General features: G+C 38.8%; 1 protein-coding gene across 1 annotated transcript; it reads left to right on the forward strand.

Moving 5' to 3' along the window:
- Positions 1-202: 202 nt before the first annotated feature.
- Positions 203-16,377, forward strand: slc7a8a (solute carrier family 7 member 8a; the record flags this gene model as incomplete). The annotated part of the gene is made up of 11 exons (XM_079257648.1): positions 203-332; positions 5,723-5,927; positions 8,625-8,776; positions 12,435-12,560; positions 13,199-13,352; positions 13,768-13,891; positions 14,054-14,157; positions 14,491-14,587; positions 14,688-14,837; positions 15,478-15,655; positions 16,220-16,377. The coding sequence occupies 11 exons, from the start codon at positions 203-205 to the stop codon at positions 16,375-16,377; spliced, it is 1,578 nt and encodes a 525-aa protein (XP_079113774.1).

A 16,377-nucleotide genomic window follows, 5' to 3' on the forward strand; every position in this document is an offset into this window, starting at 1 on the left:
AAACTCAATCCTTATCAGAAGTTGCTGACAGCGCAACAACATCCAATCTTCCTCATCAGATAAGTGCGGAACGTTTTTAGTTTTGCGCGCAGAAAGGACACTTGAGCGTAAGGTGAGACGAGCGCACGAACACCAGGGCCCGTGAAGTCGACATTAAATACAAAAAAAGAAAAGAAAAGAAGAGATTAATCCGGTTATCAATATGACGGAGGGTCCCAGACAACGGAGCAGCACGGCGGGCTCTGCCAAGGATGCTGCCGGTGAAAAGGAGTCTGGAGGAGTTGCGCTCAAGAAGGAGATCGGGCTTGTGAGCGCCTGCGGTATTATTGTGGGTAAGTGAGTCATATTTTATTTCACCCTTTCTTTATGCAGTGCATCTATATTACAAGGTGTTCTTTAGCAACAAAGTTGGCAAGGAAGGTAATCTTTTATCACATTATCTTATGTAGGAATCCTTCGATAAGGCTGTAATGATATGAAATAATCCCCACATTAAATAAAGCACTCATAGTTATTGAGCTTATGTTGTCTGTTTCCTTGCTTTACAATTTTGATTAGGCTATATCAAAACAAGGATTAAAAGCCAACATGTCATAATAACTTAGTACAAACACATTTGTAAGAATAACTTTTAGAAACAAAGTCAGCTGCTTCTCAGGTTGTCCTGCAAGAATCTGCTGCCCTCTGCCCCTTTAAAAGTTGATTATCAGCTAAGCTTTCATCATCTTTCTGCAGTCTGGTCATTAATGAGGATGTCGTCACACTCACTCATCTCTGATGCTGAGAGGATTAGTCCATTCAGAGCCCACATGACTTAAACACAGTGAGATGTGTTGGATGGCAAGCTTCCAGTATGTGAGAAGTCACAAATTGTTCCACAGCTATCATGTTTACTGGGATTTTATTGATTATGACAAATACAGCTTCAACCAGGTGTTAACAGTGCACTTATTTATCTTGTGCACACTTTGCTGGATTGATAGCTCAGGATTCTGCTTCTAAAGGTGGAAACAAGGAAGAGATAGTCATGTCATTCAGTAGCAGATTCATTTCCATTTTGGTAAATGTGGGTTTCAGTGTTTACCTATAAATATATAGTTGCCAAACACTTATTGACACACAAACACGATTTCTCCGATATCCTAACTCTATGAGGATGGAGGGGTGACACAGACACAATAACAGGGATTACGGCCTGTCAGTGTGGTCGAGCAGATGGCAAAGAAACAACTCCATCAGATGTCCTAATCAATGCAGAGTCAGGGATAAAACATGGCACAGGTTGTCCAGTGTGGACCCAAGGTTGACTTTCACAAGTAAAAGAAAAGGGAGGTGGTGACTCATTTGTCTGTTTTCATAGTAACAGGAGGGAGGCTGGGAGGGGTGGGTGACGATGCATGTGCATGAGGTATTCCCAAGATATTTGATACACGGAAAAGACAGAGAGTTGAGAAAAAAAAAGAGGAAAAACAGGCAAACGATGAGAAGCAGACATTTCAGCTTGTAGATCACTTTTATTTTTCTTCATTGTCAACCTTTTCTGAAAAAATACTAAATTTCTTTTAAGATACTGGCTAAATCAATCCGTTGCTCTCTTTCACTACAAGTGAATTGTTTCCATGTGCCAACTATGACTAACCCCAAGCTAGCATGCTTTAAAGTTGGAGAGGTGCTCTCTTCATTAAATCTTGCACACTTTCTTCAAACACACTTTGTGCAATATGTTTACAATGTTTTTATATCTCTTCATTTGTCAGCACGTTTTATTAATCTGCATCAGACTTGTTTAGATCTTTATTTGCAGACTTATGAAGACATTTGCCGTCTAGACAAATGACCACTTGTCCTTTGATGACTCTTCCATGAAGGTCAAGCATGTGCTGATGTGGCTGCATGGATAAGGATCAGAAAACATGGCAGTTTAACCACATTTTTACTTACAAACAAAATGTTTCTTCCATTGTCATAGTAACAGAAGCATCTCTCTATGTCTATGTATATATATATATATACATATGTATTTACACATTGTTTTGTACTCAAATACAAAAAATAATGGCTAAAAATTATGGCTAAATATGCAGTAAAAGAGATTTTCTCAGAAGGGGTTCCCAAACTTTTCCACTTCTCATAACTTATTAACTCTAATTCCCTAAATCCTTTATGTGGGACTGTAAGGATCTTACTTTTGCTGTGTGCATAGCAACGTTACAGAAGCTTAAAGCAAATCAACGCAGTTTACAGTTAGAAAAGAGTTTTTCATACCTTTCCAAGACAAAGATAAACTCAACTGCAAAAGTCTGAGTGCAAACAAGAGAAGCATGCTGACCAGATCTTTTCTCCATAGCCACACCTTGATTGCACCAGTGAATGGCCATTTAGATAGGGAATCATCTAATCTATCTCTTTACATTCATCAACTGATTATTAAGAAACAGGTTGGCAGTACTGACCCTTTCATTCCATCTGAAAGCATTTTTATAGCCGTTCAGAGTCCCCCAGTAAGTCACTAGACTGTTCTTGGCTAGGGCTCCTGTCCTTGACCAAGTAACTCATTCATGCTCGTTCAGCTCACGTTGCCATGTGTAAGAGAAGCATGAGCTCAGGTGACATCTCTGATCCCTGTGCTACGAACATGCCCTGCTGGGCTTCCGTGAGCAGGGCCGAGTGAACGAGGACTTCAGACGCTTTTATGGCCTGGTGCATGTAGTACACGCAGAAACTGAAGAACGTGCAAAGCCATTCATTTGGATTAGAAGTGACCTTTTGGCCACTTGGAAGAAAGTTTCTGACTGATAATGCTGTTTTATTAGCTTGCCTGACTTAATTGAATCTGGGCTATACTCCATTACTCCATATGTGTGTGTGTGTGTGTTTTAATGAAACAACTTTTTAACCCTCATCTTGGTTAGATATTGTTCTCCAATTTAAACATTCATGGCAGCATCTTGTCTTTTTAGAGTGAATTTATCCAGCAGAGTCTAAATCCTCTGTTAACTATTGTAATGATGACACCAAACACACTGTAAATTTCCAACCCTTCCTCTAATTACTATCCTAAATACTAAGACTACTAATATATTTCACCAGTGCAATAATAACTCTGATGCACAGAGCTGCAGCTCCAGCATCCGTCAGGTTCGGCTGAGGCCCAGCAACAGCTTGGTGGCTGTTTGAACGGGGACTGATGTGAGGGAGACTGCAAGAAATACACATGCAAGGTTTTATACATGCTGATAAGGGTTAGATACAGCATAATGTTGCACAAACACACAGATGCTTGTTAATATTTGTAGAGTGTGGCTGCTGTCAGTGATGTGTGACTAAACAGCCATGTGTCACAAGGCCTCAATAGCACTGGCGTTTTTTCTTACATGAAACATATAAACAAAAAAGTTTTGTTTTGCTTCATAAAAAAATTTCAGCATAAAAATGTCTACTTTATATTAATGTGATTTCAAACATTTATAAAAGAATTGTTCTATAAGATAAATGATAAATTAATTGAGTGAAATAATGATCAACTGGAAAAACTATATTCATGAATGACATTAATATCAATCATTTTGTAAAACTCATTCTAAGACTAGTATAGAGATTAACTTAACACTTGTCTAAATACATGACATTACAATTTGTGAAGATTAAAACAGTGGAAAAGGCTTTAGTTGTCAGAAAACATCAAAGTTTGAGAGTAATAATGATTTCACGGAGCCTGTCTCTGACTGAGACACTTCCTTTTTAAAACAGCAGACCATTAACAATAGAGGATATGAAAATATCCTGTGTGAAACCTGACCTTAGGAAACCTTAGAGGACACGTCTCATGTTTGCTCGAACCTTTTTGTTTTATTTAGTTATCTACTTATTATTGATATGGATGCAGCACTCAGCTTGTGATCAAGACTCACAAACAGTTTGGCAGCAGCCTTTTTGTTTTTTTAAATTCTAATCACATCCAAGAGTCAAAAGGATGTAAAAATGCAAGAAGAGGAAACCTGAAGATTCCACATGAGTCAGCAGTATCAGTGCAGGGATGCACATGACCTGAACACACACACATGCATTTTCTGATTATCTTTAAAAGAAGCCCTGCTCTTAAAAAAAAAAAAAAAAAAAAAAAAAAAAGCTTAATTCTTTGTTGCAGACATTGTGTAGAAGCAAGAAGTTTATTCTGAGTCAGCACATGCTTTTTCTTTTTTTTTTAAGTTTCCAAGATGTCAAAGTTTAAGCGCTGTAGACCCCCTCTGCTATAAAGATGTCAATGCAATCAGAGAGGTTTGTTTGTCTCACTTTTTTTTTAAACCTTTTACTTGCAACAGGAGTTACATAAGCAAGCAGCTGTCCTCATCGCTCATACGTTACATATGGTGACTGCATGCTGATAGTTGAGTAAACACACATGAAAGACCAGCAATGTGGGTTTTTTTTTTCTTCATCATTTTATTTTCAAAAAGTTGTTGAGTTGCTTCTTAGAGCACTGGTATTGGTTTAAAAGACAAAATGAGTCAGATAATCCAGTATTACACAAGAGAAAGTCAGTCCCAGACACTTATAGTTCTAGACAGAGTTCATCATCTTGTCCAGCAGTTTGGGAATCGTCTCGACGATATCATATAATCAGGATCAAAATCAAACACTGTGTTCTGAAATGTGTTGTTGATTTTAGTAACTCAAAATGTAAAACTGCAGCTCACGCAGCAAGAGTAGCAGGAACTTCTGGACTTTGTCTCACTGGGACAGACAATAGCTGGATACGACTGTCACTACACCGTGTTGGTTGTAAAAGAAGATCCAGACATGGCTGGTGTGAGTGTGTACGCACAATGTGACAGTATCATTCACACCTTTGACTTTTGTACTGAAAGGTGCCAGCCCGCCTATCATTCAACTGTTATGATTTGAAGCCTGTAATCTTTAACCCTGGTGCCTTTTTTACTGGTTCCACCACAGTTAAACCACAGTCGACCCTGAACGTGACTGGTCTGACCTCTGACCACGGCCATATCAGAGGAGGAACAGGAACTCAGTCGCCCATCTTTCCATCTTTCAGATCCTGCCGTAAACTGCCTTCTGATGTTCATCGAGTGTGTCAGGACATTATTCTTCCCACCTTTTGCATCCACCTATCATCCCTTCTCCCCTTTCTCGTCATTTGAACCCTTTCACCTGGTTTTCCGTCTTGATCCATTGCATCATAGCCATGCTAAGTCAGCATGTCAGCATCTTTGTCCCCTTTCCCTCCCTTTCGATTCTTCTAATTACTTTTTTCCTGCTGAGTTTGTTTAATTCAGTTCATTTTATCTTTTTTGCTCACCAGGCAATCACACAATAACCATATGCAAGTGAACAAAGATCAGTTTGAAACTTCTACTCAGCCTTTAATGCAGGGATCCTCCATCCTGGTCCTCGAGAGCCGGTGTTCTGCAGGTTTTCCATGTTTCCCTGCTGGAACACACCTGACTCAAAAGCTCTGCAAATGTCTGCTAAATACACACTGATTTGAATCAGGTGTGTTGCAGCAGGGACACTTGGAAAACCAGCAGGACACCAATCCTGGAAGACCAGGACTGAGGATCCTTGCTTCAATGGCTCATTGTAGACAAACAAGTCCAAGGGACCACAGTATCAGGATGCAGGAAATGTACCCAAGTTATAGCCTCACTTTAAACTAGAACTGCACCAAAACCTAACAGATCTCTTCATTTCTTCCCACGCCCAGGTAATATTATTGGTTCGGGTATCTTCGTCAGTCCGAAGGGAGTGATGGAGAATGCCAGCTCTGTGGGCGTGGCGCTGATCGTCTGGATCATCACAGGCATCATCACTGCCATCGGGGCGCTGTGCTACGCAGAGCTCGGCGTCACCATCCCAAAATCAGGAGGAGACTATTCCTACGTGAAAGACATCTTCGGCGGACTGGCTGGGTGAGTGTCGGGAACAACCCATTGTATCTTCTGTCACATCTGCAGTTAATCATTCACAGTGGGACATCTTGTTACGTTAGAAGACACTGATATTTCATGTTTGAGTGAATTTTTGTTATCACTTTAAAATAGTTGGGGTTATTTTGCTGACCATGATTTTGAGACAAGACAGATTATCCAAAGGTCAAATTTGATTAAACTTAGTGGAGGAAAGGAAGAACACATCGTTCAATATTTTTTTGTTAAAAAAAAAAAAAAAAAAAAAAAAAAAAAAGTACATCGGCCTCGATGGATGACCTGCTCTCCAAATATACAGAAGAGCTGAAGTCAGATGACAATTACTAAACATTTCAGCTTCATGTATAAGTGAATTCCCTGTGATAGGATTTCCCCCTCTCTTTGTAGTCCAGTTTTTGTTGCCTCCTCCTGTTCATACATACATGTTCGGCGTTGAGGCTCTGAGTCTTGGGAACAAGTAAAATTCCTTGCAAAACAATATCGATTGTTTGTCTACATTTCACACACAGTGTGTCTTTAAGCAGACTGTAAACACAGATTTATTTTAATCAACTATCACAAGGATGCATACTATCAGGTATTTCTTTGGAGAGGAATTCTACTAGACATAACAGCCAAAGACTGTTTAGGTCTCTTTGTTGAGCAGCTTTCTGAACTTTTTTTACCTCCGCAGACTTTGTAGTTTGTGGCCTCAGATGCTCAGTTTGAAGTGTTTCCCTGTGCCCTCTGTCTAGCATACATAAACTATGTTCAAGGGCTGTTTATTTTTGTTGTTCTGCTCCTTTTGTCTCCTTTTATATATGTGTGTGTTTGTGTATGGGGGAGTGGAAGGCGGAGGGAGGGGGGGTGTCTGTTTTATGTTCTTATAAGTCAATTACCGCAATGGCGGAAATATTTCCATCACTTTGTCCCAGCAGCCGGGCAAAGTTGGGCTTGCAAAAGAGTATGCCTGAATAATAAGTGTTTCAAGTACAAAAGTACAAAGGGCCATTGTTATTTCAGACTGATGAGGGTTAGGTAACGCCGTTTAAGTGCTCTGTAAAGACACTAGGACACGTTCAGACAAAATGATTTGTTAAATAATTATTCTGTTCATCTTTGACTATTCTGGATAGAAAATAAATAATTAATAATCATAAGCTAAAAAAATATGCTCCTTTTCATCGGTTGATCAATTTTTTCACGAGCTCCTAATTATTTGAGACTTTGCTTTTGTCAAAATGTCATAAATATGCAGCCTTGTTTTAATACATCTATATGTAAACTGGATCAATTCTGCTGGTTTTTGCTGTTGGCTTGTGGGAATTGACCAGGATTATTCTGCTTTTTGGGAAACTTTATGTCCAAAATTAGCTTTTTTATGGGTAATGATGCACTAAAGCATACAAGTTTGAATATGTCATGTCAAACTAATCTTGTGCTAGGAGTTGCGGATGATGCTGGACTTGATGGCAAATAAGAATTTATAGTCTATTAACAACATGGTAATAATAAAAAACAAACAAATAAACAAAGAACTACTTGGAAATTGAACAAGAAATTCTATTTCCAAGTCGCATTTGCTTGAAATGCGACCTACCAGTTAATTTAGTGAATCATAAAGCATTATTAGCTCATTTCTCTCACAAATTTAAAAAAGTTCTATAAACACTGATGAAGGATTTGTCAAAAGCAAAAACCTTCATCCCTCCCTCTTCAGACATACCGGGTACAGAAGATCACAAAGGTTCTCTGATTGGGATATTTTCAGGTCAAAGACAAAAAGTGCATGATTGAGTCAAACCCACATATACCACCCTGTCACCATGTGACATTCCTTCATGAAACATATTCCAGTGGGTTACAGTCCCTTTAATGCAGTCAGCTGTTATGATCCTTTGTAAGCTTTCAGAGAATTCCGTGGAAATGCCACGTCTGCTGAACAGCCAACAACTAAACCCGGCTAAACCCCACACTGCTCCTCCTGTCTTTCATCACATCACAGCCCTGCAGTTTTAATCAGTTTATGTGTCCTACAACTCTGAGTCCGCTGGTTACTTAGTGTTTCTTTCTTTTGTGTTGTTGCCTGGATTTAGATGATTTGTCTTATCTGGTCATGTATTGATATTCTGATTCGATCAATATTCAGCCTCATCTATTGAACTTGAGTGTCAGCTGTTGTGTTGTTTTTCAGAAAGCTGCTGAAGGTTGTCATGTTTACTGACAGTTGTGTTTTATTTCATTCATGCAGTTTCTAGTTTTTTATTTGTTTCGTTCTCAGTGCTGGAAGGAATTATTATTTAGAATAATTTGATCTTTTTCTGATCAGTTATTTTGTCAGTTTTTTTTCAGCTTTAAGTATTTTTACACGGTCAAATCCCAATTTAGCTGAACTCATTCATGATTGCATATAATCCATGACTCTTTTAAATACCCTGACCCTACCGGGTATTTTGGACTTAAATAAATTATACAGATAAAAAAAAATAATCCATGAATACTTTTTTAATCTAGCAAAGTAGTAAAAGTAGATGTAAACTTCTCTTATGGTCAGGTGATAATGGATTGGAATGAATACGACAGGAAGTCAAACATAGTAAGAATTAGAGGTTTCATAATCCATAATAACACACCTTGGGAACATTTTTGCAGCATATAAATCTGTCTATAACTTTGCTAATTTTCAAAAATTTGTTTCAGGTTCCTACGACTGTGGATCGCCGTGTTGGTCATCTACCCAACCAATCAGGCTGTAATTGCCTTGACTTTCTCCAACTACGTCCTCCAGCCTCTGTTTCCCACCTGCTTTCCACCAGAGAATGGCCTCCGGCTGCTCGCCGCCGTCTGTCTCTGTGAGTAGCACAATTAATCTGCTTACCTAACACCCCTGGGGTCACACGCATATTTCACTTAAAGGATAATTTACAATGATTTAAAATGCATATCTACAAATTACATATCATTTAAAAATTCACTTAGCTGTGTTATCGGAAAAGCTAAAAAAAAAAACAAACAAAAGCTTACAAAAATCCTGCATGCAGGCATGGATATTTTAAAGAAAAACCTAGAAACATGTAGAGGAGATATACTGATATTTATGCATTTATTTAGCAGGTAATAACAAAAAGGAGAGAAATGCATCTTCCTAAATGAGTTTGTATCCAGAAAAACAGCATTGTGCCCAGTAAGAATCACTGGAAAGCAATACATAAAACAGATTACACTCAATGCTAAACAGATTAAAGTCGACTAAAAGCTATATTTCCCTGCAGCAGCCTTTGCCAGACTGAAATGTTGTTTCTCTCCTTTTTGTTCTTGGACACTGTTCGCGTTATTTAACTCTCAGATGAATGTAAATTAAGAGAGAAACTGCTTGTCTTGCAAAAAGGAGAAGAAATGAATGTAGTGTGTGGTGAATGTGTGAAGACAAAAGGAGAAATTAGTTGGTGCTGACATGACAGTGGTCAGTTTAATCCCTTAAGGGTTCACACACATGGGCCAAATACTGCAGGCAGCCTCCAGACACAAAGTGAGACAGACGCAGAAACTGGAGAAGGCATGTGCGTTGTGTGTGTGTGTGTGTGTGTGTGTGTGTGTGTGTGTGTGTGTGTGTGTGTGTGTGTGTGTGTGTGTGTGTGTATGTGTGTGTGTGTGTGTGTGTGGTGATTACAAAACAGTTGCCTGTTAGTAGCTTGACCTGACAAACGTCCTGCTGTAAGATTTCCAAATGTGTTCTATAAACACAGGTTTTAGCAGGAGCTCCGCTCCAACTCCTGCAGCTCTAATGAGGTTTAGGGGGAATAATGAGTGTTGATTTTTCTTAAAAAACAATGACGAGTGGGTTTTTGGGTGTGTGTTTGTGTGTGTGTGTGTATGTATCTGCCTGTCTTTAATATATCTGCATGTTTGCAAGTAAACTTATTCCAAAACTATCCCACTGAGATTACCTGGAATCTGGTTCTAGTGTGTTCCTTTAAAGGTTCAGGGAGTATAACGCAAAGATTAAACAAGAGCTAAGCAACCTGAATAACTGGAGCTGTTCTACTTATACTGGCACAACTCCAATTTCACCTGTATCTCAGCAGTCAAATGAAAACTTTGAAGTCATTGTAATGATGTCTATAGATTTTTTTTCTCCTGAGTTGGCTCTACTGAGTGCGTTCTAGCTCTAGGAACACTGCTCACCGATAGGTAGATAAAGTCAGCTGACTGGTTTCAAAACTTCAAAACATCACTTTTCAACAGATTTCACAACATGCCCAAACACATTTAAACTAGGCAAACAAAATACTATCTGCTTTATTACCTCTCTATATTGACAGCACTATGAAATTTACATCATTTTCAGCTTTCTTTACAACTAATATTGGGCGTTATAAGAGCAACTGATGTTGAATGATTATTTTAGCACAATAAACATGCTGTCAAAGAGAGCCTGCCACTTTCACAACTGACGTAATTCTGCTCTTGTGTGATTTTTAAATGGAATATTGATGTATTTCAGCCAATTCGTGGATCAAACTGACCACACTTACTTACAAAACTGCACAATCCAGCTTGACGCTTGATTTTTCACATATTCTTGTCAAAAGTCGCCTCAAAGAAACGCAGCACAGACTGAGAACAAATCCTCTTTGGGAGGAGTAACAACAAATATCCAGATTGAAGAGGTGTGCGCTGTCTGAACACTTTGTACTGTTTGTATTTGTGACACGCTGACCTAAATTAACCTAAATGTTGTTCTATTTCCATAAACACTTTGGATAAAAATGTGCTTTATTTTGAAAATACCTGTGGGCAGAAATTTTGCAGCCCAACCAGTTGGTTAATAACTTCACTTGAGTCATTTTGACAGGTGTTGTCGAGACGCTGTCAGCAGAAAAAAGCTGAGTCTTACTCATTATTCATTCCTGTTTGTCTGCTGTTGCTTTTAAGAACAAAAGTAGGTGAAAGGTTCGGAGCATCCTCTCAGCTATGATGTCATTCTTGTTTATGAGGCAGAATGTTCTCCATGTGTTTTTATCTGTGTCTGCCTTTGGCATAACTAGGATTTCCTTAAAGAAAACCTCACATATTTATGCAATTATCAGGCTACAAATAAATGTAGTTGCAGGTGAATCAGTTGCCACAAGCTGTTGACCATTTTTGGTTTAAAGAGCACATAGTTTTTAAGCTGTACTGTTTCAAAGAACCTGCAAGCAGATTCCACTTTGGGTCAGACAGATGGGAGAAGTCATAACTGCTGTGCTTTTCCAACACAATCATAGTTAACTCAGCAAGTTTCCACACACACATACACTGTTACTTAACTTTCATGCAGCTCAGTGATTTATTCTGCCATCCGGTTTTTATCCATCGCCTGCCAGTTAAAGAATAGGAAGTACATGTCTGTGCTGCTGCTCTAATCACCAGCATTACGGGGGAAAAAAAGTCAGTAAATCTGTTTACAATTTGACAGATTAAGGAGTTTAACATGTATTTGCTGAGGATTGCTTAAACTTTACTTTACTTATTGTTTATGTCTGTGTTTGCAAAACATAAATCAAGTCACAGACTAAACTGCTTTCACACTGTGGCATTTATGACCCTTTTCATAGCCACACCAATTTAATGTAGGCAGAAAAAGACCCACTCAGCCTAAATCCTAACCCTCCCACTCTCAGCCACCTGTAAACTTCACCACCACAGCTAAAAATCACGTCCCTCTCTGTGCGTGTGGGTGTTTTACATCCAACAGTATGTTCACATGGGTGCAGATCCCTGTCATGTGCATCTGTCTTTGTTCCCTGCAGTGGCAGCTCAGAGTTATTTAACATGATGAACCTAATCCCCAGGCCTCTTATTTGACGGCACCCTATCGTCCTGAACCGAGTGGCCCGTTGTACTCGGCAGTACAGTTCAAACCTGACGTAACCTGAATGACACGTTCCATGTCAGCTTCTCGTTTAAGTCATTTAAAAAGTTTTTGTAGATATTTTTAGAGTTTAGTCCTGCTAGTTACCTGTGACCATCAGGAAGTGATTTTAGTGTTGGAACTTGTCCCATAAAGCCTATAAAACATTTCATAACCTTCTTCTCCCTTTGCTACTTAAATTCCATCAGTAAAGTTTGTTTTTATTGTTGCAACTTATAAATAAATGTACTTCTACCCATAGTGTCATAAACCAAGTTAAAACTGAGATGCAAAATAATTTGCATCTGAATTTCCTTTCAAATTCTGTTTAGATGCAAAAGGTTGCAAACATCAAACTTTCAGGCAAGTTCCTTCAGAAAACTGGCATGATGAGGCATCTGATATGCACAGTAAATATATTATGCTGTCATGTTATTGCCACTGGATTGGAGCATTTCACAGTGTAAAACTCAGACATATTCGTTAATAACAAACTTCTTCAAAAATATCAATTTGATCGTTCCAGCAGGATGAAGTTAAATCCATTCAGTCAGACAAGGGAAGTAGACGATGTTGGAAAATAAGTTTTAAGTCTGTGTATTTCTTTGTTCGTTTAGTACTTCTGACGTGGGTGAACTGCTCCAGCGTGAGGTGGGCTACCAGAGTGCAGGACATCTTCACTGCTGGCAAGCTGCTGGCCCTCGCCCTCATCATCATCATGGGCATTGTGCAGATCTGCATGGGTAAGCTTACTGGTGCCATTTGTACTTCCAGGAGAGCACATGTCCTCAGCATATTTCAACTAATGGCTTCTGTGTGTGTGAGAAGGGAAGCCTCAAACACAAACACAGATTTGCGGTCAGTGGGGACATCTCTAGTGATTCGGGACAGTATAGACTCCATATGGCTGCCACACGGGTCAGCAAGTTGCTGGGGCCGTTTGGGTTAAAACTCACATTGATAATGTCAGCATGGCTGCGGGGACTTACAGTCCAAACATGGCTTAGGGACAGTTATAATAGGGGCCACAAAGAACAGACTCCCTGACACAACAAAAAGGGAACATGAATACTTCAAGTCTTTGAAGATTATGAAGAATTCAGCAGCTGATCTGATGAAAGATTTTAAGCTACTACATGCATGATGAACGATTATTCTCACAAAAAAGGCCAAACTTAATGCAAAACCAATCTGTTCAGTCTCTTTGCAAAATAGGCTTATTTAACCAGTTAAGTGAGAAATTATAAGTTCATATGAATGTCAGCAAAAAACACAAAGAAAGATACGTTTTACTAAAAGCAAAACAAAAATGTTCTGAAAGTGCAAGTCTGAGTTAAAGATGTTGCTTCTTCTTTTGAACTTTTCGCCCCTCCGCTTGCAGGAGAATACTACTGGTTGGAGCCCGCCAATGCCTTTGAGCCCTTCCAGGAATATGATGTGGGTTTGATAGCCTTAGCTTTCCTCCAAGGCTCCTTCGCCTACGGAGGCTGGAACTTCCTCAATTACGTCACAGAGGAGCTGGTGGATCCCTACGTGTAAGATACTTTACTACATGTCATTTACCTGCAGGTATTGGTTCGGTGTGTTCAGAAAACGTCCGTCACTCTGCACTAATCCTCACAGGAATATGGCTGATTTGAAAGCTGCTCGTTCCTATTTCAGTAATTAGCGGTCACATTCCAACAAGGCTTCCCAGTTTAATCCTTGATCCTTTCCATTAAAGCTCTCTGATGTTTATTGAATTTAACATGGGAGAAATTTTCACTGCTGACATTTCTCTGCTCAACTTGACTTTCCGATGCCAATATTTTTAAACAACCATGTGTTTCGATAAGCTTTTTGTTCGTTATAATCCTTGCTGTAAGCCAATGACTTTTATTTTCCTGTTTAATTCCATCTGAACTTCCTTTCCTTGTCTGAGCTCTAAATAGTGTCTTGTATCGTCTTCAGGAACCTTCCACGTGCCATCTTCATCTCCATCCCCCTCGTGACCTTCGTTTACGTCTTTGCCAACATCGCCTACGTCACAGCCATGAGCCCCCAGGAGCTGCTTGCCTCAAACGCTGTCGCCGTGGTAAGTCCTATGACTTCACTGACTGCACACTTTGTAATTTTCAGTGACTGTTGCCCTCTAGTTGTCCCTTTTGGTAAACGCACAGTCAGGGCGCTGTTGGACCTTAGTACCTTGCTCTTGCATGCAACTTCTAACCCTCATCCTTTCATCCCTCCATCCCAGACGTTTGGTGAGAAGCTGCTAGGTGTCATGGCATGGATCATGCCCATCTCTGTGGCTCTCTCCACCTTCGGTGGAGTGAATGGTTCCCTCTTTACCTCTTCACGGTTAGTGGGCATGATGTTGTGAAGAGCTGTTGCTCACTTTCTTGAACAATTTATGTGCTCCTCATAAATATGGATAAAGAGATTTAGCATAGCAGAAATACGGAGTGATATGTTTAGTATATTGTGTTTAATTAGGAATACATTACAAGCTTAAGTCTAAAGAATTTTCCACTAATAAATTTTGCATTTCATTCAGATTTTTTTTTAAATGTTCATCTTCAGTATAATATATAATAGTATATAATATATTAGTATATATATTACAATACATATAAATGTACTGTTGAACTAACTTGCATTTTTGTGTTATTTGTATGATGTGTTAATTTGCAGATTGTTCTTTGCTGGAGCCAGAGAGGGCCACCTCCCCAGTCTGCTAGCTATGATTCATGTGAAACGCTGCACTCCCATCCCTGCTCTGCTCTTCACTGTAAGCACTGCTCTCACCACCACTGCTCTAACTCAACACTTTAACGCAGCAAATCCATTTGCAGGAGTAAAAAGTAAACTATACCTCTCTTATTACACAGTGCCTTTCAACCCTACTTATGCTGTGCACCAGTGACATGTATACTCTTATCAACTACGTGGGCTTCATCAACTACCTCTTTTATGGAGTCACTGTGGCCGGGCAGATCGTCCTGCGGGTTAAACAGCCTGACATGCACCGACCTATCAAGGTGTGTACATGTTGTTCCTGTGTGTTTATGGCTACTGAGCAACTTCAAAACACAGCAAAATGAATGAAATGAAATGAAAAATACTTTATTAATCCCCAAAAGGGAAAGTCAACATAAAATATAAAAATAATAATATAAGTATATTAAAAATTATATATTAATAATATTATAATAATTTAATAATAATAATATAATGATAATTTAATATTTATATTATATTATATAATATTTATATTAATATTATATTATATTACAATATTTATATTTAATATTAATATTTAATATTTATCTTAAATTGTGTTTAATAATTTTTTAATAATAATAATTTAATAATAATATAATAAAAATTATAAATAATAAAAATAATAATATAATAATAATGTAAGATATAAAATAAGCAGAACTCTGGAAGGACGTATTTTTTGTACATTATATCTGTGATATTTTTTTTTAAAAAGTCATCAGATAATGTCAAAAGCTAAATAAATAAATAAAGCTGAGGACATTCATTATTAACAGGTACCTTTTGTTTGGCAATCATTGTGAAAATAGTCGGCAGCATTACCTGTTAGAACAGATTCACACCTCTGCCAATGCAAAGCACTCCTCTCAACATTACTGTCTTTGTCTTCTTTTGCAGGTCAGCTTGATATGGCCCGTCATTTACCTCATCTTCTGGGCCTTCCTCCTCATCTTCTCCCTTTACTCAGAGCCCGTGGTGTGTGGCATCGGCCTCGCCATCATGCTGACTGGTGTCCCAGTCTATTTTCTGGGAGTCTACTGGGAAAACAAGCCAAAGTGCATTGATACTTTTGTTGGTAAGTGAGGTTGTTCAAGGCACAATCTCTGACAGATTTAGTGTTTCTCACAAGCCTATCTCAGACTAGCGAGAGGCCTCCTTTGTGTGTGTGTGTGTTTGTGTACTTTAATATTTTACTTTCTATAAAGACTAATGCAAATCTCATGTTTGTGCCTTCATTGTAAAGTTGATGCAGTTTAGCTTGCTTTAGCCTGGATGCAACATGACTGTTACTATGGAGATGAAAAAATTGGATAAGGTTACTCAGCTCTGACTCAGCATCTTTTTTTCCTTATTCAGTAAATGGAAATCTAGCAATATGCTAGTCAGGCCATGCCCATTACTACTCACCATGTATCAACAAACTAGAGCAAACTGAACAATTAAATTGCTTACTGGATCACATCCCAGCCGCTAGCAGCTTTAGCTTCAGCCATTTTTTTTCCAGGAACAACAGCCTTGTAGTCTAGTTTGTTTTTGAAGATATAATGTGAAGTAAAACCTTTATTTGTCTTTTTTCATCATGTGATTTTCACAGCCTGATGAATATGTGCTCAAAGTCTTTGTCCCTCTCTTCTTCCAGATAAAATGACATACTTAGGCCAGAAGATGTGTGTGGTTGTTTATCCAGCTGAAGGCAATGGCAGCAGTGGGAGTGGAGAAGAAGGAGAAGAGCTGAAGGAGGCCAGATCTCCTCTGTCAAAGGCAGAGGGAGATAACCACAAGTCAGAAGACTGTTGA

This window comes from Telmatherina bonti (genome assembly GCF_933228915.1).
Source record: "Telmatherina bonti genome assembly, chromosome: 18".
Classification (NCBI taxonomy): domain Eukaryota; kingdom Metazoa; phylum Chordata; class Actinopteri; order Atheriniformes; family Telmatherinidae; genus Telmatherina; species Telmatherina bonti.